The sequence below is a fragment of the Procambarus clarkii genome, chromosome 14, assembly GCF_040958095.1.
Source record: "Procambarus clarkii isolate CNS0578487 chromosome 14, FALCON_Pclarkii_2.0, whole genome shotgun sequence".
NCBI lineage: Eukaryota > Metazoa > Arthropoda > Malacostraca > Decapoda > Cambaridae > Procambarus > Procambarus clarkii.
Genome location: NC_091163.1, coordinates 7,265,013 through 7,285,343, shown reverse-complemented (window position 1 = coordinate 7,285,343; position 20,331 = coordinate 7,265,013). Strand labels below are relative to the sequence as shown.

Below are 20,331 nucleotides of genomic sequence, written 5' to 3'. Positions count from 1 at the left end.
TACGCGACTGTCAACTGATGACTTTCGAATACTTCTCGAACAAGTACTTCGCTGACGACTTTTGTTCGAACCACAAAGCTGTAAATGCTTCACCCATATACTAAAAATAATCAATAGAATCTAAATGCCTAACCTAATCAATGCCTAAATATGCACAGTATACTAATGTATAACAATATTAAATTATATTTGAGAATTCTAGTTTTGAATGAACAGCATGTTAAAATTGATGAATGTGTCCTTAGGGTCCACCGCTGGATGGAATGGACATGGTCTGAGAACTGGTTCAAACTGTGGATGGGTCGTGCAATTTTTTTTTAAATTTAGCAGTATTTTTAATGTTTTGATATTTTCACTTTATGATTTGACATGAAAATTGTTGTTTGACAACATTTTGACATTTCTTGCTTTACCAAACATTTTAAAAAATGTTAATGCTGTAATCCATTAACAACTGCACCACGAAGTTGTCACATGAAACGGTTGTGAAGTGCAGCGAATAATTTAGATATACAGCACTATAATTGCCAATTAGGAGATAGAAAGGTTATAAGTTGCCTGAATTGTTAGAAATCAATCATTAAATGTAATGAAATGCCTCTTTTTGATGGGTCCCTGGTGCTAGCTACCCAGATAGCTCCATCCAGTTCAATCCATGTCAGGCCCTTGTGGGTCACTGTAAGCCTACCAGAGGCCAAAACTTGGCTCCTCAAAAGATGTATGCCTGTAATGTACATCCTTGTGCTGTTTACCAGGTCTGTCTTGAAGCTCCTCATTGCAACTTTAAATCACTTCTGCCAGGTATACGTTATGCAGTTTGTGAATTCTGGCATATTTAAATACTTTTGAACATCTAGTGCTGTAGTTTATATTGGCTTGATACTTTCTCCTTGTAATTAATTTATCTTTTCTACATCTAAATGTGCTGAATTAAGACTTTGCATATTGAGATTCGATTCCCATTCATTATTGGTTAATATGAAATGTGGCAGGAGAGGTGCCGGTCACATGAAGGGTTTCCTTCAGACATAGTCATCGAGTGTCACATGAAGTACATTAAACATTGTTGTAAAGGTTAATAATATGCTGTATACCCAATAATATTTATTAATTTGATTAGTAGAACAGGATGAAATGTAAATTCAACACAGAAGCAAGTTATACAGTAGCGTAAATAAGGCAGTTCAATGGTACTCCGTACCTGGAGGGATCTGCCGCTTGTTATAAACTAGAGACTAACTTATTGCCTTATAGGATGTTTATACATGCCTCCTCCCAGTCATCATTAAGTGTTTCACAAGCCTCCTTTGCAGAGAATCTTTGCTATGGATACCATGCTGTAGTTTAGTTTCTTGTTTCTAATTTCTTGTACTGTATACTGCACCACATTACCTATTTTCCAACAGGGTACATTTGTAAATCAAAAAGTATACGGAGGCATTTTTGTATGTTTATTATTTTGTGCAACATTGCTTAGAGTACAGCATAAAACCTTACTTTAACATTAAAGTCCTCTATCATAACAATCAAATCCCTACTGAAACATTAAAAGTGAAAATATAATTTGATTTAGAGTAATGATTTTAGACATTTAGATATTTATATTTACTTGGGAAAGAATGATTCTCCAAAACAATATTTACAACCATGAATCATTTTAAAGCAGTTTTTTTTTTTTTTTTTTTTTTTTTTTTTAACATTTGAGGTCTACACTGTTTATAGTATTTTAGTGTTTTACACTTTATAAAACTTTAAGACAATAACTCTAGAAAAAATTTTGTAACCTAGTTCTTAAAGTTTACTAGGCAATGGTTTTGTTGGGTCTTCGTCGTTATTCTCAGTGAGGAGGTCGGAGAAATCATCAAAGGCTGCCTGAAGGACCTCCTCCACTGTGTTAACCAGCACCACTTCTATTTCATCCTGTTGGTGACAAAACAAATAATTTGTAACATTTCCAAATCCTCTAAGTTAGAGTATTTTAAGTATACATAATTTGTGTATTTCTGTATTAAAGACAACAAGAATCTCAAGAAAGACACCAAGAATTAAGCAGCTATGTAATAAGTTTAACTGTTAAGTGTCCTTCAACACAAGTCCTCTCCTCCACACACTCGGCATCAATGCACACGTTATAAAGCTAAATAACAACCATTTATCTATTCTAGTTCTGACATTCTTAATACTCGTGTCTTCCTACATCCCGACAAATTGATTTTGCCCGGCAATAACGACAACACCCACATGTTCCTTTGACTGCTGCTCTATCTCGCCTACCCTCATCCTCTTCCCCTCATTTCTCCCCCCCCCCCCCCCCCCAAGTGTAGAGAGATCTGGTGAAATCGCATACTGGAAGTTAGTATAAAATCGTTGGTCCTGGAGCACATCAATGAAATGAATTTAAATTAAATATTTAGCAAAATAGAGTAATTAGACGAGACACAGGATAGTCAACTGGTAGTCGACTCTTCTGCCAATTGTCATTTACACTACCCATCTTTCTAATATTCACACTTCTCTCAACAACAGTGGTATTCATTCATTTAACATCTATCTCCATAATAATATATCTGGATTATCAACTTAAGACATCTGCAGCTTAATTTGTTTTTTTGCTTTTCACTAATTTTCACATTTATATTTCATTCATCCAGAATGTTTTCAGTGAAGTTATTAGAGAATAAATTAAGTACAAATCCTATCAATGGTCACATCATTCTTTGCTTGAGTGCTGAATATCTGATGCAAGATCCATAACTAACTCTTTAATACAAACTATAATAGCTATTTGATTATTCAACTCCATATATTGACTACTATCTTTTAAAACAAATAATTTAAGAAATTTGATGTATATAAAGCTCTCAAAACTTTCCTTTACAAATTATTTTGTTACATTATTATCTATATACTTTCTCAAAATGACTAAAATAGGATGAAATTAAAGGCAGTGTAAATTGAAAGTTGTGCATTAATAAATACTTACCAACACCGAGGCTTGGATATCTGCAAGGTCTTTCTTATTGGCTGCTGGAATAATGACTGTGGTCAGCCCTGCCCGGTGTGCTGCCATTAACTTCTCCTTTATGCCACCAACCTGTAAGTTCCTTTTATTAGCAACTAAATATAGATAGATTGCGCAAGACACTCCTAATGCACTCCTCACAATATTCTACCAACTCAACTTTTAATCAGTAGTTTCAGTAATCTGAAATGTCCTACTTTACCTGGCATTGTTAAACTACAGCCCAATATAACATTGTTTCTGCATTGGATCAGTTCATTTGATGTACTGAAATTATACAGTGATCCCCATGGATTTCTCTCAATATTTGATGCTTCTCCAATTTACAGTGCAACCTTGATTTTACAAACTATACAGGAACAACCCCCAATTAGTTGCAACCAGAGATGCTTTTAGAAAGCATTTGTATCATGCATCAAGATGAACAATGCATTGCTATTAATATTTCTCAATGTTTTATTCATCAATTAAGTTTTTCAAAATATGGCTGGAGCCATATTAAAAGTTTACCATTCATAAACTATGCTCCTTTCTCATGCCCTATGGGCTAATTTCACTTGGCGAAATTTCAATATCGACTTGTGACGGACGATTACCAGATCTTAACAGTAGAGATTTCTCTCTTAGTGCTAGAATTTTAAAAGGCAAGGCCATGGCCCCAAAATAGTGTAAATAAACAAGGACCAACTTTCTCAGGTCGGCGAACTCTGACCTGTGGAAACTCTGGCCAGTAAACCCAGCCTGAAAAGTATGTTGCAACCATAGATTTGGCAAGTAAATTCTGTGCTGTATGTATTTAAATTTCTGCTAGAGCATCATACAAGTACCTGCTTCTCTATCTGCCTCAGTGGCTGTAATAATAATAAGACTAAACAGACTGAAGCACGGTGAGTTAGTGAGCAATATTGACATGTAGAATTAGACCCTTTATAGTCATAGGTGCAGTATAGCCTGGGCTTGGTACTTTACTGTGCAAGTAAACTTGAAGTAACATGTAACCATCTTAACCAGACGCATGTCACTGCCTTGCCACGTGTATTTTGTGTAAGTGTAAGACATAGCTTACACTTCAGTTTTTTTTATATATTACTCATAATTAAAAAGTTTCAGACTACTTGTACATGGAGAACTACAGACAACTTGAGACATCTGTCATTGCAGGAACTACAAATCATTGGGTTATACAAAAAGTATTTTCTCCATCTTAACCATTATGAAGAGCCCCTGACCAACCGATCATAAAAATTCTAATACTGTACTAATAAATACTAATAATGCTAATACTAATAATTCTAATCCAAGGAAAATGTGAAATGTAAGTTTAATAAACTGAAGACTCGGTTAAAAGGAAATCATTTTGAAACTATACAAATATCTGCTATTTAATTTACACCACTTGTGTTACACATGTATATGGTTATCTTCTATAATACTGTATTAATGATATACCTACTGGCATACTGTAAATACTAATATTCAAGTGATATTACTATAATGTATAGCAGGAATGAAGTGCAATGTTTTACCCAGAAATAAAACTCCAGCCATCTAGAAATAATATGACTATTTACAGTACACGAGGATCTAATGCTTTGCAAACTTTACCTTGCTTGAGTATGATTACCTAAATCTCAAGCTTTTGAGCTCAATATTACCAAAATATAATTGGATAAAATTGCACATTAAATATTGATTAGGAACATGTAACACTATAGTGCAACTCGACTTACTGGCAATACAACTCCATTAAGAGTGATCTCGCCAGTCATAGCCACGTTAGACCGAACACATCGGTTGGAGAGCAGCGACACTAACACAGTGAGTATCGTAACTCCAGCTGAGGGCCCATCTTTGTTAATGGCTCCGGCTGGAAAGTGCATGTGAATCTCCTCATCCTTCATAAAATCTTTGTCTAGCTCTAGCTGTAGAATATAAACAAATTAAAGCATTGTCCTGAAATCATGATTTGTAGATTTGCTAATTATTTTTAGGTATTTCAGTAAATGAAATAAACTCAGTCAAAATAAATATAAAGATAATTAATAAGCATTTTGTAGGATAACACCCTCATGAAAATTACAATCACTGTAGTTATAAAACTTAGCTCGAGATTGATGTGTGCTGTAACTAGAGGCAATATGCACAATTTTCTTCATACAGTAATTCTTGGAAATTAAAATTTTTTTTGAACTTATCCATAGCCTTAACAAATTCTAGCTGGTAAGTTACTCAAAAAATCAGGCTTAGAAGAGGGGTGTTAAATAAGAACATTATTATGAGGTCGTGATAGTACTGAACGTGAATTTTAAAGACAACAAACGAAACTGGGAGAAAGTGCACGAGAGAGTAATTTACACAAAAAAGAAGCAACTAAAAGATGATTTTTGCTGGAGAAAGACGTACCGAGTGAGAGATGTTGGAAAAAATAAAATTTCAAACGTCTGGATAATCATTCAAGTGAGGAGAGATAAATGGGTGTCGAGATATATCTGAACGAGTTACAAACGGTAAACAGACAGTAGAATCTGATGAAAAGCATACTCCACTTTAATATGGCACAGTATATTCAAGTGAAAATGGATATACAGTACTAGTATTGAACAATTAAAGGGATAAAGAATGAGAACATCAGAGTAATTTGACCATCAAGAAGAATGGAACAGGAAAAAGTAAAACATGGACTCTTACATACTGTATATTGTTTAGGCACAGGAAGGTTATATTATTGTCCCTAGACAGGAATGCTCATGTGTTACTCATGTGATCGTTCCCTAGAATGTAGTCATTCCTAAATGAGGCTAAGAACATTAAAACTATACATAAAAAAAGTTACACACAAACAATCTGTTGAAATAAATACACTGTACTGTATTTAAAAAATAATAGTATAGATACTGTATCTTCAACCTACCAGAAAAGAGTGCTGTCTGACCCACGACAAGGCAATCTTAGCTGATTCCTGCATGACAGAGCCCAGCTGGCCAGTTAGGGTGAGACCAGAATCTCCTGCAGTACGTGATGCCTCCACTACCATCACTTCACCACCAACTGGTGTCCAGGCAAGACCCACTGCTACACCAGGAACACTAACTCGTCCTGCTAACCCACTTTGAAATATGGGTGGCTGCACAAACATAAAATATTTTATCTTTATATTTCAAATTGGAAAAGTTAAGAAAATTATTGATATTTAAATCAATTACTACAGTATAATCAAATATTTTGTAATATTTTTCCTTAATTTCTATCATTATCAATTTTTGTATTTTCTTACCCCCAGAATATCATCTATCATCTTTTTGTCTATGATGACTGGTAGATCCATATGTTCCCTCAGCTGAGAAAGATTTATCAAAGGTTGTAGGGGTATCTGTTCTATTTCCTGAGGAGGCTCCACTTCATGCTTTTCATTAGTATACTCTTCCGCCATTTTGTGATTCTGATCTTCAGCTTCTGCCACTATTACATCCGATGATTTGACTTCATCTTTAGAGTTAAATTGTAAAATGTATACAAAATCATCATTAACCTATTATCAACTTTTCTTGGACAGTGAGGCATGGGAGTTGGAGGGGAGGGTAGTGGTGATAAAGAGCAGCAGCAGTAAAAGAAACAAAGATAAAGATATTAACATACTTCATTCATCTATTCCATTCACCATTTCTTACATAGTGCAAAGTATTACAGATAAACCAAACACCACAACACTTCAGGAAATTAACAGAACACATACAAATATATTTACTCCCTCTTTACAAGCCTCTTCCATACAACCATGTGCATTGGTCACACAATCTTCATTTCCAGGAATGTTCTTCCTCTCCTCTTACCCTCACATTCACTTGAATACACTCTTTACTAGTCTACCATCTTCCATTCATCCAACATGACTAAACTTTCCCGTACCCTTTCTGCAATATTGTGGTTTATCGACAATAAACCACAATATACTGTATATTGACAAACCACTCAGCATCTCTTCATAACATTTTAATTTATTAACTTTTATTCTCCTAACCCTACACAATATTCCTATATTGTCCATTTATACAGATATCTTAGATTTTTCTCATTCAGACCACTCGGTCAGCACACATCTGTATAGAAGGGTTGACCTTTCCACCCTTTGATGCAGCCCTCCAACTGTATTTCTTCTCGTCTTTGCAGCCTGGGCTCTCTACTAGCCACTTTCCTTCCCTGGCTCACCCTATATAGTACATACTTATGGTTGGGAAACACACAATTTACATGTGCAATGAGTAAACACCTAAACAAAAAGTAGGATCATACCTTGATCATGTCCTGTCTCGGCAACCTGAACAGCAATAGCTCGACACACTGCCCCAATTTTGCGCTCCAGTGTCCGCACACCAGCCTCTCGGGTGTACTCTCCAACTAAGATAGGAAACCTATCATTAACTATCAAAATGCTATCAAGGTGAATATTAGCTATGGATGAACACAGCTTTATAAAAACTTTAACAAAAAAATTATACAGTGGCGCCTCGATTAACGAGTTTAATCCGTTCCGGCACCGTGCTCATCATGTGGAAAACTCATCTTGCGAAATAACCAAAACTGTCGTCGGAGGTGTTCGAGAACCAGCAGGAATGCTCGTTAATCGAGCAAAAGCTTGTCAGTCGACACATTTTCTGCGAATGGCTTGCTAGTTACTCGAAATGCTTGTATCTGGAGCCGTTCGTCACTCGAGGTTCCACTGTATTCCGTATCTACATTATCGATAGAATTTGTTATAATTTTTGTACATTATATACTGTACATATGTGAAGCTAAAATCCAAAAACATCATTAAGGAAGTGCTTAAGAGGAATATAGAAATACGTGACTATCTCGCCAAAATCACATGACAAGACCATTTGAAAAGTTCATCACAGTAAACGAGGACCATATCCCGACAGAAACAGTATCCTGGCTCAACCCTGACCCTGGTGGCAATTGAGGGACTCCTGCTCACAAAACTTACATTCTAACATCTAGCAGAGTTTATTACTATTGCAGTAATAATAATTCTGGTTTTTGTTATCAAATCATAATTGAAGTTCAAACAGAGATTGAACATTACTTACTAATTGTTGCAATGGATTCCTTTGGTATATCAAGTATGTCTTTAGAGAGACCATGCTCCTGTAGCTGTTTGGGAAGAAGGTGCAGCTGTCCAATCATCACTTTCTCTTCCTGGAAAGTACTGTACAGATAAATAACTAAATTTTGATATATTTAAATTTGTTTTTCTAAGATGGTAAACAATCAAACATTACTCGATTTCCCAGTGTAAATAAAAACTTATTACGAAAGGTGTATATGATGGGTTTGCATTAAGAAATTGCAGGGTAATTTTAGGATAGAAACAAAATTAAAGTGTAAGCATCATAAAATTAAATTGGTAACCTTGATCTTTGTATTACCTGGACTGGATTCCTCCTCACGTTATCTAAATTAGTAAATGGTCAGTATATTTCAGGGAGACCAGGAAAAACATCTAAACAAATTATGTACAGTATATAGTCCTGTGTATTCCTGCTCGGACAAAATTAAAGGGTCCCGGTAGTACAGTCGGGTTCGTCCTGAACTCACAGTCGAGAATTCCAGGTTCGAATCCAGGGCAAGACAAATTGTCAGGCACATTTCCTATCACCTAATGCCCCAGTTTACCTAGCAGTAAGTAGGTACTCTGGAATTAGTTGGCTTGTGGGATGGCATTCTGAGTGGGGTTAGTAATTCAAACTTTTTTTGGGGGAGGGGGGGGAACCTGGATATAAGCCTAACATGTATGAATACATTTTGGCTTCCTGTTCCCTGACAATAAATTATTATTGTATTATTAACACACTATTATATATAAATATTTGAGGGAAGGGAGGGAATTCACAGGGAATTGCACCAAGCCATTACAGCTATACAGTACAACACTTGGAAGGGAGTCAGGATAAGGATTTCGGATGGAACGGGGGGAAAAGGAATGGTGCCCAACCACTTGGATGGTCGGGAATTGAACGGCGTCCTGCATGAAGCGAAACCGTCACTCTACCCTCCAGCCCAAGGACCATATTATTAAACAGAACTCATTTTTTCAAAAGCAGGATAGACTAGATTTATGTTTTTTTCTCAAAATGCAGGCAAGATAAATTAAACATTTTACACATACCCTCACTCACAAATTACTTACTATATGCTTTTAATATATTAATGTCATTGCATATATTTGTGGAGCACCAGTCACCAAGTTCTATACATCTGGATTCAATCCTAATATCGAGGGTAAAACCTGATCACAATTTTGACTCGGTGGTCCAGAGATTTGGGTTAATGAGTGGCCAGTGCACTTTAATTTAATAAAAACTTATTATAACTATAAATACAGTAGTACATACAGTACTTCATAATGCCCCAAGCTTTGTAAACAATACCTCAATGCCCCAAGCTATGTAAACAATACCGCATAATGCACCTGTAAACGATACCGCATAATGCACCTGTAAACGATACCGCATAATGCACCTGTAAACGATACCGCATACTGCACTAATTTGTAAATACCTCATAATGCACTAAGCTTTGTAAGGTGAGGTAATCAGGAGAAAGCACTAAGCCAGTATAACTACATAGCACTAAGCTTTGTAAACATTACGAGGTAATGTACTAATCTTCATAAACAGTATCTCGCAATACAATCAGGTTTAATTATACTATCCCTACTATACCATAAAATTTGTATTCATTCTTGTACGTTGCTGAAATTCTTAATTTTTTTTCTCCAAGCCATAACTCTTATTAACAGTATACAGTACTAAGCAGAAAATGTCTACCTGTGTATACCCGGGAACGTGGATAACCTCCATGCGATCAAGTAATGCCGATGGTATTGTAGACAGGGTGTTGGCAGTAGCAACAAAGAGCACCTGCCAATAATAAAAAAAAAATACATTTGTGTGTGTGTGAACAATACTTAAACAGAAAAATATTGAAGCCGTTTGATAAGAGTCAAACCCACATCCTTGATATTCTGTCATATACAGTACTCTATGTGATAAATGAAGCCATATCACATTCTTTGGATTTTGGTGTTCAATATTTAAACCATGTATTAAATTTGGTATCTAACAAATTCAACACAACACTCATCACATATAAACGAGTATCATTCTCTAACTTTCTCTAAACCAATATTTTAATAAGCGGCGTGCTGCTCTCGGTGAGTACTGTAGTGTGGTGGTGCTTCTTTATGCGATACAATATACAATACTGTAATGGGAATGATAGTGATAAATATATGTGTACCTCTCTTTCATTATTTTTCACTTTTATCTAGACTGATGCCTCCCTGTCCCATAAAAGTAGGTAATAATAAGACACTTCATAAATGTAATTCATATTACATAAACAGGTAAATAACAGCATCCCATTCTCCACCTTGGAGATTATATAGTATGTACTTAAAATTGTCCCACAAATACAGTACTGTACACACTTGTAGCAATTTGAATTAATTTAAGTCTTAATTAATTAATTTGATGGCAGGACTTTTGAGAAGATTGAGAGGACTTTTGATTGAGATTTGAGAAGATCTGGTTACCCATGACTTGGCAACAGAACATCCCCCATTATGATACAATTTTCTAGCAGCATTCATCCTGCATCATAACTGGATCACAGTACTGTATGTGTCAATGATCAAGTCATCTTTCCCTCTCTCCTTCATTTTCCTTACTTGTACATTTCTTTTGTTTCGGCTTCCTTTTATATTTTCATTTGTATATTTATAGCATTGAACCCTCATTCTTTCCAGATTATATTTCAAGCAACTGAACATAGTGTATTATTGTTTCATGAAAGAAGAAATCACTGAAAGCCATCACCACACTCTTCAAATGCTCCATGGCAGCATCCTGCTACTTCATAAGACTAAGGCTACCATGTCACTCATCAGTCATCATCTACCAATGAAACACTACTGTCTCAAGTGGTACAAACTACACAAAAATTACAATTATCTTACAAAGATGTGAAACACACAGTATTAAATCCAATAATTAAGTATTTCCAAAGATGGCACAAAGTATACATAACAATATTTTCACCTGCGAGAGATCAAAAGGCAGGTTGAGGTAAGTATCTGTGAAAGTAGAATTTTGTTCAGGATCAAGAACTTCCAGCAGGGCAGCTCCTGGATCACCATGGATACCTGTACCCAGCTTGTCTATTTCATCCAACAACATTACAGGATTCTTCACCTGTAGATATAAAGTAAATTTTGTACACGCACTAAACATTGTGAATCTGCCTATACAAATTATTTAACAGTTTACTGAATGGATAACGATACTCTTATACTGATGAGGAATAATTCACAAATTAGGCTCCAAGGTATATGAACATTACCTTAGCAGGGCAACCAAATACAGTATTTGATAAGTTAACATCTGTTGTTAATACAAGATCAAAATCATGAACACTCGGGAAGATTCTATTACCCCGCATGGCTGCAATTCATTTTCTCATTGCATATGGCGTTAACATGCTACACAATAAGCAAGAGGGTATAATAAGGATAGGCAACTATAGAAAAAGCTAAAGATAAATACTTGCCACTTAAGAGAGCTTTATAATGGCCTGGAAACACAGAAAAGACAAAAGCATAGGATTGCTATGCGACTACATAAATGATAGCAGAGGGCTCATTAAAAGAAGGTAGAAGGTTTATCAAAATCCTGAAAAGAAGAGTGAAAGCAGACCAATAAACCCAAGGTGAATGGAGGGCACCAGAAAAATGTTTAAGATTTGCTAGAGAATTCCCCATAGTTCCCAACATCTCAAAGGGAGTTCCTGGAGGGCAAGAGTTATCTCTTATACAAATACAGTAATATTATTTACTTGAATATTAAAGAAAATAGTTTTTTTTACATACTTTTACATTTCTCAAGCCCTGGATGACCCTCCCTGGCATAGCACCAATGTAAGTTCGACGATGACCTCTTATGTCATGTTGGTCACTTACTCCACCTGCAAAACACTTTCAATAATAAAAGTAAATCACTACAATTTACCTAATTGTAGTGTTAGGTACATAACTAGTACCTAATTTCATCTTCATAATGTCCTACCTTGTGCACTGCACTTTGGCTTCCGGTCCCCCGACACGATGAATTATTATTATAATGAACACACATCCTTGATCTGTAATGATAATAGCCCCCAACTTTCTCATCAATCAACTGAAAATGGCAATACAGTACTATGTACTGTAGTTGCATTAACATTATTTGGTCAATACAAAGCCACATACAAATAGTGATGACTTTCACTTTGGCAAAAATGTAAAAGGGTAATAGATTTGATACAGTTTTGTTAAAACTGCTTCAACCCAAATTCATGAAAGTCAGAAATGATAATTAAAAAAAAAAAAAAGTATGTAAAGTTCTCAAGCAAAGGTACCTCACCTAATGACATACGGTGGTAAGGCCGACCAAGAGTTGTTGCAATCGACTTTGCAATACTAGTTTTCCCAACTCCAGGTGGACCCACAAAGCATAAAATTGGTCCTTTTAGATCACCTCGGAGTTGTCTGACTGCTAGATATTCCAACACTCTACGCTTCACCTGGAAAATGTTATTTTATTGTCTTTTTATTTGTTAAATGAAAATATCCCTCGCCCGAAAAATTTATGAAATAAACGTGTTTTTACAAGAGCCGAATCTTGATGCTTTTTCCATGCTGAAATCGGAGATAAATGAAGACAGTACAGCACAAAAATAACCTTGTATAAATCAAGACGCCTTTACTTTACACCTTGAGGTTAAAAAGTTGAGTACTGTACATAAAAAGCTTGGCTTGGTAAATGTGCTTGGGATGTGTAAATACATCCCAAGCTTCACAAGGCAATTTTGTTCCTTAATGCTATTTTGTATTGTGCATTTACAATTTCTATATCTGTTAGCTTACCTTCAAACTATGATACGGTGTCGACCATTTCAGAACAAACTACAACTGAAGTGCACACAAAACTTTAGTCACCTAAAAATTTTGTGTAAAACATATCTCGACATGCCAGATCAACTGTAAAGTCATTCATTTTTATTTACATATATTATAAATACCATTCTTAACCCTTTACCATTCAATACAATCACCAAATAATTTATTATTAGATTCTACAACCCTTTTTTGTAGCTTCTAGAATTACAAAAACTTCTGCAAACTAATATGAACCTTAAAAACTAATTCTAGCATGAATTTATAGTAATTGACAGAGCCTATGAATTTCAAGGAGCATAATATAAAATAAAATAACATAAATGCAAGCCATTAATTTAGGAGTTGTACATCAGCAGATTCAGGGGCTGGCCTGGATCGAATGCACTGTGACCACAACACGTGATACATGCAGACTGTTGAAGTGGTTAACTCTAAAATGGAAACTGGAAAAATTCATCATAGCCAAATGACGAGAGGGATGTAAGAGTGCACAAGCTATGCGCTGCATGTTGCTGCTTCTGCCACTATGAGCAATGGCCGACAGTTTTTATCCACAGCACACAGTGTGGATGTTGGGAACACCACACACAGTGTGTTTCCCACTATTCACACTGTCAGGCTCTGGGTATTTGACCAATTTAAGCATCATATTACACCCTATACTGTATATAGGAAGTATAGGATAGCTGTGTGTGTGTGTGGTTTAACACAAGATATAATTTTAATATGCTGTACTTCATTCTTAAGTACTTTACAATGATTTTACTACAATTTATTACAATTCATGGCAAATATAATTTATTCAATTAATTACATTTTTTAATTTTCCTTTAAATATTACAGCAATCAATAGCAAGACCTTTGTGAGTAAATAAACCAAAGCAGAGGTTGGCTCTTTGTACCTTTTGTAGGCCATAGTGATCAGCATCCAAGTCTGCTCGGGCCTTGCGGATGTTGCAGGTCTCTCTCACAGAAGTGGACCAAGGAAGCTCAACAATCAGATCAAGGTAATTACGGGTCATGGAATACTCTGGCATGTGTGGTGCCATGCGTTTCAGACGACCAAGTTCCTTCATTGATGCCTGCACAAAGTTAAGCTTATTATTGTAAGTATAAGCAGAAATAAATGATTCAAGTGCTATGCACTTAAAATCAGTAAAATTTTTTATATATATACAGGTAATATAAATATTACTATTAAACGTACTCAAGCATTTACTGCATCACTACAGGCAATGACAGGTCAAATAATATAACCAAAACAGACCAATGAGTACTAAAAAAAAAATGCAAACAAATTTTCAACTAACTTTTCACCACCTTTGTCTGAATACTGTATTACAAAATAAAGTACATTATAATTCCTTTTGTTAAATTATTTCATATCCAGAACATAGGTTACATTAAAATACTATGCAATCATTACCTTGCGAGCTTCCTCTGGCATGTTTGCAGCATTAATCTTGGCTGCCAATTCATTCACTTCATTCTCACCGTCGTCCAAAGAGTCTGGGTCAGGAGACAAGTTTCGACCGCCACGACTGATGTGCACGATCTGATTAGCCTTGTTACCCCCTTCCTCACCCCCAGCCTCACGCACATCCTGTTATCAAGTTGCTCATCATCATGAGCCACATACTTCATGCTACAAATATAAATGTCTGTCCAGATATAAGTGGTCTCTGACTGAATACATTACTGTATTTCTAATTTAAATCACACTATGTATAGTTGTCAACCAAAGACAACAGGGCAGGAAATATACTCAGAAAAGTACTCAAAAGCTATACAAGATGACTTATATTGGATGAACAATGCTGAAATGGCCAATTCAATTCAAATAATTCAAATTCAGAGGGCATAATTATCATATATATATGGGATTTAAAGGAGGGAGAGGCAGGGATTAAAAAAAAAGAAAAGAAAATATATGTACACACCTTAAGTCTCTGAATATGCCTCAGGAGAAGTGGTAGGGTAACCCTTATTCTTGTTGCAACATCAACTGCATCAAGAACTTTTAATTTTTCTGGCAGAGTGGCCCTGACCAGTGCTGCAACCACGTCTGCCAACTGACGACTAGGTACTCGCTCTACCAAGTACTATTATACAAATTTGGATGAATTATTATATTTTGTTGGCATCATACACTGTTTACAACACATTGGTGGTACATGAATGTTATAGCACAGTCATGTACCACCACATGTTGTTGTTACATTGTGTGTAAGTTTGGATAATACGAACAGCGAAAAAAGTGTTTAAATAATCACATGGAAAACCCCACTTTCAGGCTTCGTAGAGGTTGGTAGGGTTCAGAATAGGAGTGGATCCTTAAGAGGAGAGGAGGAGGGGGCAGTGAGGTCAACCTCAACTGGCCTATGACAGTCCCATACCACCCTTGTGTAATCTTGAAAAGTTGGCAAGAGTAGCCCCAAGCACCGGGTTTTCCATCTTTGGACAAACCAATATTTTCTTTATATGTACAGGATACAAACATTGAAACAAACATGAGGATTTGGAACATGCCATCTACTGTCATACTGATAAATATCTGTCCTGACAAGACATATCTATCAGTAGTACAATCTGTAGCTGAAAGATCAGCACTTACTAAAGACATTGAGAATTTCAAGGCCAATTTATGGCGAGTGCTGAAGCTTAACAGATGGCATGACAGACGTAATACTACATTTAATTTCCTTTAGGTTATTAGTCTATGCTACAAAAAATTGAACAAATTATCATCATTTAATATTTTTTCAAAGTATTATTTATAAGCAAACAAAATCACTGTTTATATATAATTTTTCAGTCTGAATGGGCTGAAACATGTACTGTATTATACAATTTTTAATGATGACAACACAAATTTAAGTCACAAAAGGGGATTTTTTTTTTTTGTCAATTCAATGTTAAAATATTTCACGTAACTAGAATCTGGTCTGGAACAATATGATCTGGATTTTCAAGGGCATCACATATCATACCTTCAGTTTAGCAACGGCTGGCACAGACACACCTAGCAGATCAATGAGTATCTGAGCAGCATTCTTGAACTCTGAAGCCAGATCTGCAAGCTTTGCATCATCTGGAGTTAAGAAAGAGCTTTTATAAGAGAAGACACCTTTCCATACCGTGACAAATTAGACCAATACTACATAATACAATGTTTATGTCTTCACAGCACATACATTTCTTTCAGGGAATGACTGTTTTGAAGGGGTAGCCTCTGGTGGATGCTTCCCCCCCACCACAAACTGATGTAAATGACAATGATCAATAGTCCGTCTTGCGAGAAAAGGGTCCCAGTAGTACAGTCGGGTTCATTCTCGAAGCACAATCAAGAATTCCAGGTTCGAATCCTAAGCGGGACAGACATGGTTGGGCACATTTTCTTTCACCTAATGCCGCTGTTCACCTAGCAGTAAGTAGGGACTCGGAAGTTAATCAGCTTGTTGTGGAGTTGCATCCTGAGCAGTGTCAGTAATTTGACATTGGAGGGGGGGGGGGGACCTCGATATAAGCCTAACGTATATGAATACACCGACTTCCTGCCCCCAGACACAATGAATTATAACTTATAAAACTTTTGGCCTTACAATATTCAACTAAAGCTGCAGTGAAAAACATAAAATGTGCCATATATGAGCATTTATTATTTCATAAAAATGTTTCAATATAACTTACCTTCATCATTTATATCTTTGATGTCATCTAACTGTGTCACACTTGCAACTGGATATGGATGCTCCTGAATGATGGACTCTAATCTGAAGCGGCAAAGTCCAGTCACCAGAAGTGAGTATGTTGGTCGTGGCCAGTTGGTACCTGTCACTTGAACTACTACTCCAGCTGTTCCAATTTCATGTAAAGCATTCACCTTCCCTTCCTACAAGAAGGAATATTTATAAAACTATATTATATTATAATATATTATATATTTATATTATATATTTATATTATATATTATATTATATTATATATATTATAACTATATTATATATTATAAATTATATTTATATGATGAAAATAATGTAGGTTTCAAATAAATATATAAGTACACAACTCCCTCTCTGTTCCACTCGCAACATTTACTGAATTAAGTAAACACACATAAACCTACCATGGTTTATACAGTACAGTATTGACAAGGGTCATTTAAAATATTGAAAAAGTTAAAAAAAAAAAATAAAAAAAATTAAGCATTGAATGTAATGAAGCGCCATTTTCTGGGTTTACGCTTCAGTGTTGGTTTTCAAAAAACCAACACTGGAGCAGTCCCAGACGAACAGGAGAAGGGCAGAACGCCCTAGAAGAATAAAACAAATGGCAACGGGAGGATAAAATTAATGTTTACTAATTTAAGTCAACCTACAACAAATAGAAGGCAATTAAGCATGTAATAAAACTCACCTTGTCTGGCTCTTTGGTGACAATTCCGATGACAGTACTGGCTAGCCTACTACCAGATGTCAAACGAGATCGCACAAGGTTAATGCTGTCGAGAAACCATACAAGATGTCGGTGTAAATTCCTTACAACATGCTATTTAAATAAATTAATTCTTTATTAAAGTTACTGGAATTCTAAGAAACTTGGATAATACATCGTACTTAATCTCAACACTTGTTAGAGACCATTATTATAAAAAAAAAATATTTAGAAGTTCCAATAGTTCCATTATTCTACTGTATTTTTATTGGCTTAACACACACCAGTTAATTAATGATTAAGAAGTAGGACTAAGAAACTAGATCTCATTCCCCATAAAGCATAGACGAGCCCATATATAGAGAAGAGTACAATCTTTTTGATGAAATAATTTGACATTGTACACCGCTAGCCTGTACAGCCCCAACCTGACAGCCCATACCTTCTTAAGAACCTAAAAGTGATCAAGACAGTTCCAGAGATAAGGGAACCAAAGTTACCAGGATAGGCTGAACAAAAAATATAACAAAACTATAGACACAAGGACAAACAGGGAACAGACAGACAAGACAGACATTCAATCCCAGCAAGCACAGATGATTACACCAAACATAGGTACAGACAGATGGGAATATAGATATAATTGAATATCGAGATAGTAGTATCACACCTTGTATGCATGTACTTTACCTGAATAAACATTTGAATTTTGAATTTGAATTTTTTGAAAGTTGAATGCTTTAAGAAATATTAGCAATTATAGACACCCCTGTGCCATTTTCATAGTCTTTCATGGAGTAAAGTGTGACATATAGCATGTGATTAATGTAGAGTCTTTAATCTCAAAATATAATTTCTTAGATCCATATAATTGTTTCAGAGCCTTTTAATAATACATTTAATTTTTGCAATTTATAGGCAATTCAAAATGACAGCACAAGCTACAGCTCTCTTCTACAAGCTAGAATGATATATGCATAGAAATGGATGTACTGTGCATATTTTATTAGACCTACTGTATATTGTACACAATATGAAAAACACACCAAATATCTACATATAAATACACATAACAGGAACTTATTGCATGTTTTGCACAAACTATTTGCTTATTTAAAAATTAATTTTTTGGGGGTCACTTATTACAAACATACCAGATTATTTTATTTAATGCACTATAGTACAATATAGTATAGGCAATCAAAACATAACATCTTTACAATACAGTACTATGGTTCAATATACAGTATTGTACTACTGTATATTTTATTTGTATTTTCTTTCAGTAGGCCTACAGAATATTTACTGTGGCAATTCCAGGTTTTTAACTTGTATAAATACTGCATTACTTAGTAGATTAAGAGAGTACAAGGAATAATCCTTTAACAAATTAGCAAGAGCAAAATTGGGCACAAGAGTGTGCACATGTCTACACATAGAGCTAACTAAATACACTAGTGCTGGTCAATGAGGCGAGGCAATTCAGCGAGTGAACCTGTTTTCCTTTTGGGCCTTGCCTGTCAGGTGCTGGAGCCTTGCTAATCACCAATACTGTACTTTAGTTACACATCATTATGAACATAAGCCTTATAAATTTTGTACTGTACAGTACTATCAAGTACCTACAGCATACACATTTATATAGTGTAAAGAGAAATATTCATCTTTCAGAAACATGCTGATGTGGAAAATAATCAGTGATTTTTTGGATGTTTTACAACTTACAAGAAAGATGTCTTATGAGAATTGCTGCAGGCGAATTAAATTAAGAACAAATATTCCCAAGTACTGTAAACACTCCTAAGTAAAGAAATATTTTGAGCCATACCCTTCACCAGCTTCCTACCATTCACCCCCCCCCCTCTCCCCAACCCTTTACAGCCCCTTCTTTAGATTATCTCGAGCTGATTTCATGGCTTTAGTGTCCCCGCGGCCCGGTCCTCGACTAGGCCTCCACCCCACAGGAAGCAGCCCATGACAGCTGACTAACTCCCAGGTACCTATTTACTGCTAGGTAACAGCCCAAGGGTAAAAGTTCTCCCCCCCCCCCAAACCCCCCCCCCCTTCCCTAACCCTTCCCACACCCTCTTCCCTAACCCTTCCCACCCCCCCCCCCTCTTCCCACACACCCCCCTTCCCTCATATATATGTTATACAAGATGAATCTTTTTGATAGTTGCTGAAACTGAATCCATTCTAACTACAGCTCTGTATACGAGTTATAGTCTAACTTGCTAAATGATCACAATTCAAGTGGAAGACTGTAATGATAACAGGTAGTCTACAGCCCATTGATAATTATGATAACGATAAGATGCATCCCTGGTTGCCTTCAAACAAACTTAAAATTTACAATGCTCTTTCGAAGTTGTGCCAATACCTAGCATAGCTTACTTTTTCACTGTGGACACAGGTATCCTGATGGTGGCACCTGGCAGGAGGACACCATCAGTAACGACGAGGAGAGGCAGTTTCTTGGGGATGTTGACGCTGGGAGCCCCCATAGTGACCTCCTCCTGCTGATCTGAGCCACCACAATAACAAACTCTCCCGACCCGTGTTCCGACCTCGACTTTGGTCTCCCGAATGTTCTTTTATTTATTTATTTATTTATTTATTTATATACAAGAATGTACATTGGGTTTGTGAGAATACATAGAATGGTAATTTACAATCTTGTAAAGCCACTAGTACGCGCAGCGTTTCGGGCAGGTAACTGCCTGTTACATAGTTACCCTCTGTTACATAAGAACATAAGAACAAAGGCAACTGCAGAAGGCCTATTGGCCCATACGAGGCAGCTCCTATTTATAACCACCCAATCCCACTCATATACTTGTCCAACCCATGCTTGAAACAATCGAGGGACCCCACCTCCACA

At 36.0% G+C, this 20,331-nt stretch overlaps 1 protein-coding gene across 1 annotated transcript; it reads right to left on the bottom strand.

The window, feature by feature from the left end:
- Positions 1–1,091: 1,091 nt before the first annotated feature.
- Positions 1,092–20,003, bottom strand: LOC123772076 (lon protease homolog 2, peroxisomal). The gene is made up of 18 exons (XM_045764990.2): positions 19,845–20,003; positions 17,433–17,517; positions 16,707–16,908; positions 16,007–16,107; positions 14,957–15,118; positions 14,443–14,619; positions 13,919–14,098; positions 12,481–12,640; positions 11,949–12,043; positions 11,122–11,274; positions 9,850–9,942; positions 8,110–8,218; positions 7,313–7,417; positions 6,297–6,508; positions 5,934–6,146; positions 4,753–4,944; positions 2,984–3,094; positions 1,092–1,920 (listed from the first exon to the last, which is right to left on the bottom strand). Exons 1-18 carry the CDS (start codon positions 19,952–19,954, stop codon positions 1,792–1,794), a joined length of 2,589 nt encoding a protein of 862 aa, XP_045620946.2. The 5' UTR covers positions 19,955–20,003; the 3' UTR covers positions 1,092–1,791.
- Positions 20,004–20,331: the final 328 nt, after the last annotated feature.

Bases quoted from the DNA above. Each gene is read 5' to 3' on its own strand.
- LOC123772076 (XM_045764990.2), bottom strand. From the start codon at position 19,954: ATGGGGGCTCCCAGCGTCAACATCCCCAAGAAACTGCCTCTCCTCGTC. The intron at 12,641-13,918 runs GTACAAAGAGCC...AACATTTTCCAG, and splicing joins ATCACTATGGCCTACAAAAG to GTGAAGCGTAGAGTGTTGGA. The intron at 11,275-11,948 runs GTATGTAAAAAA...TTATATCTACAG, and splicing joins AGGGCTTGAGAAATGTAAAA to GTGAAGAATCCTGTAATGTT.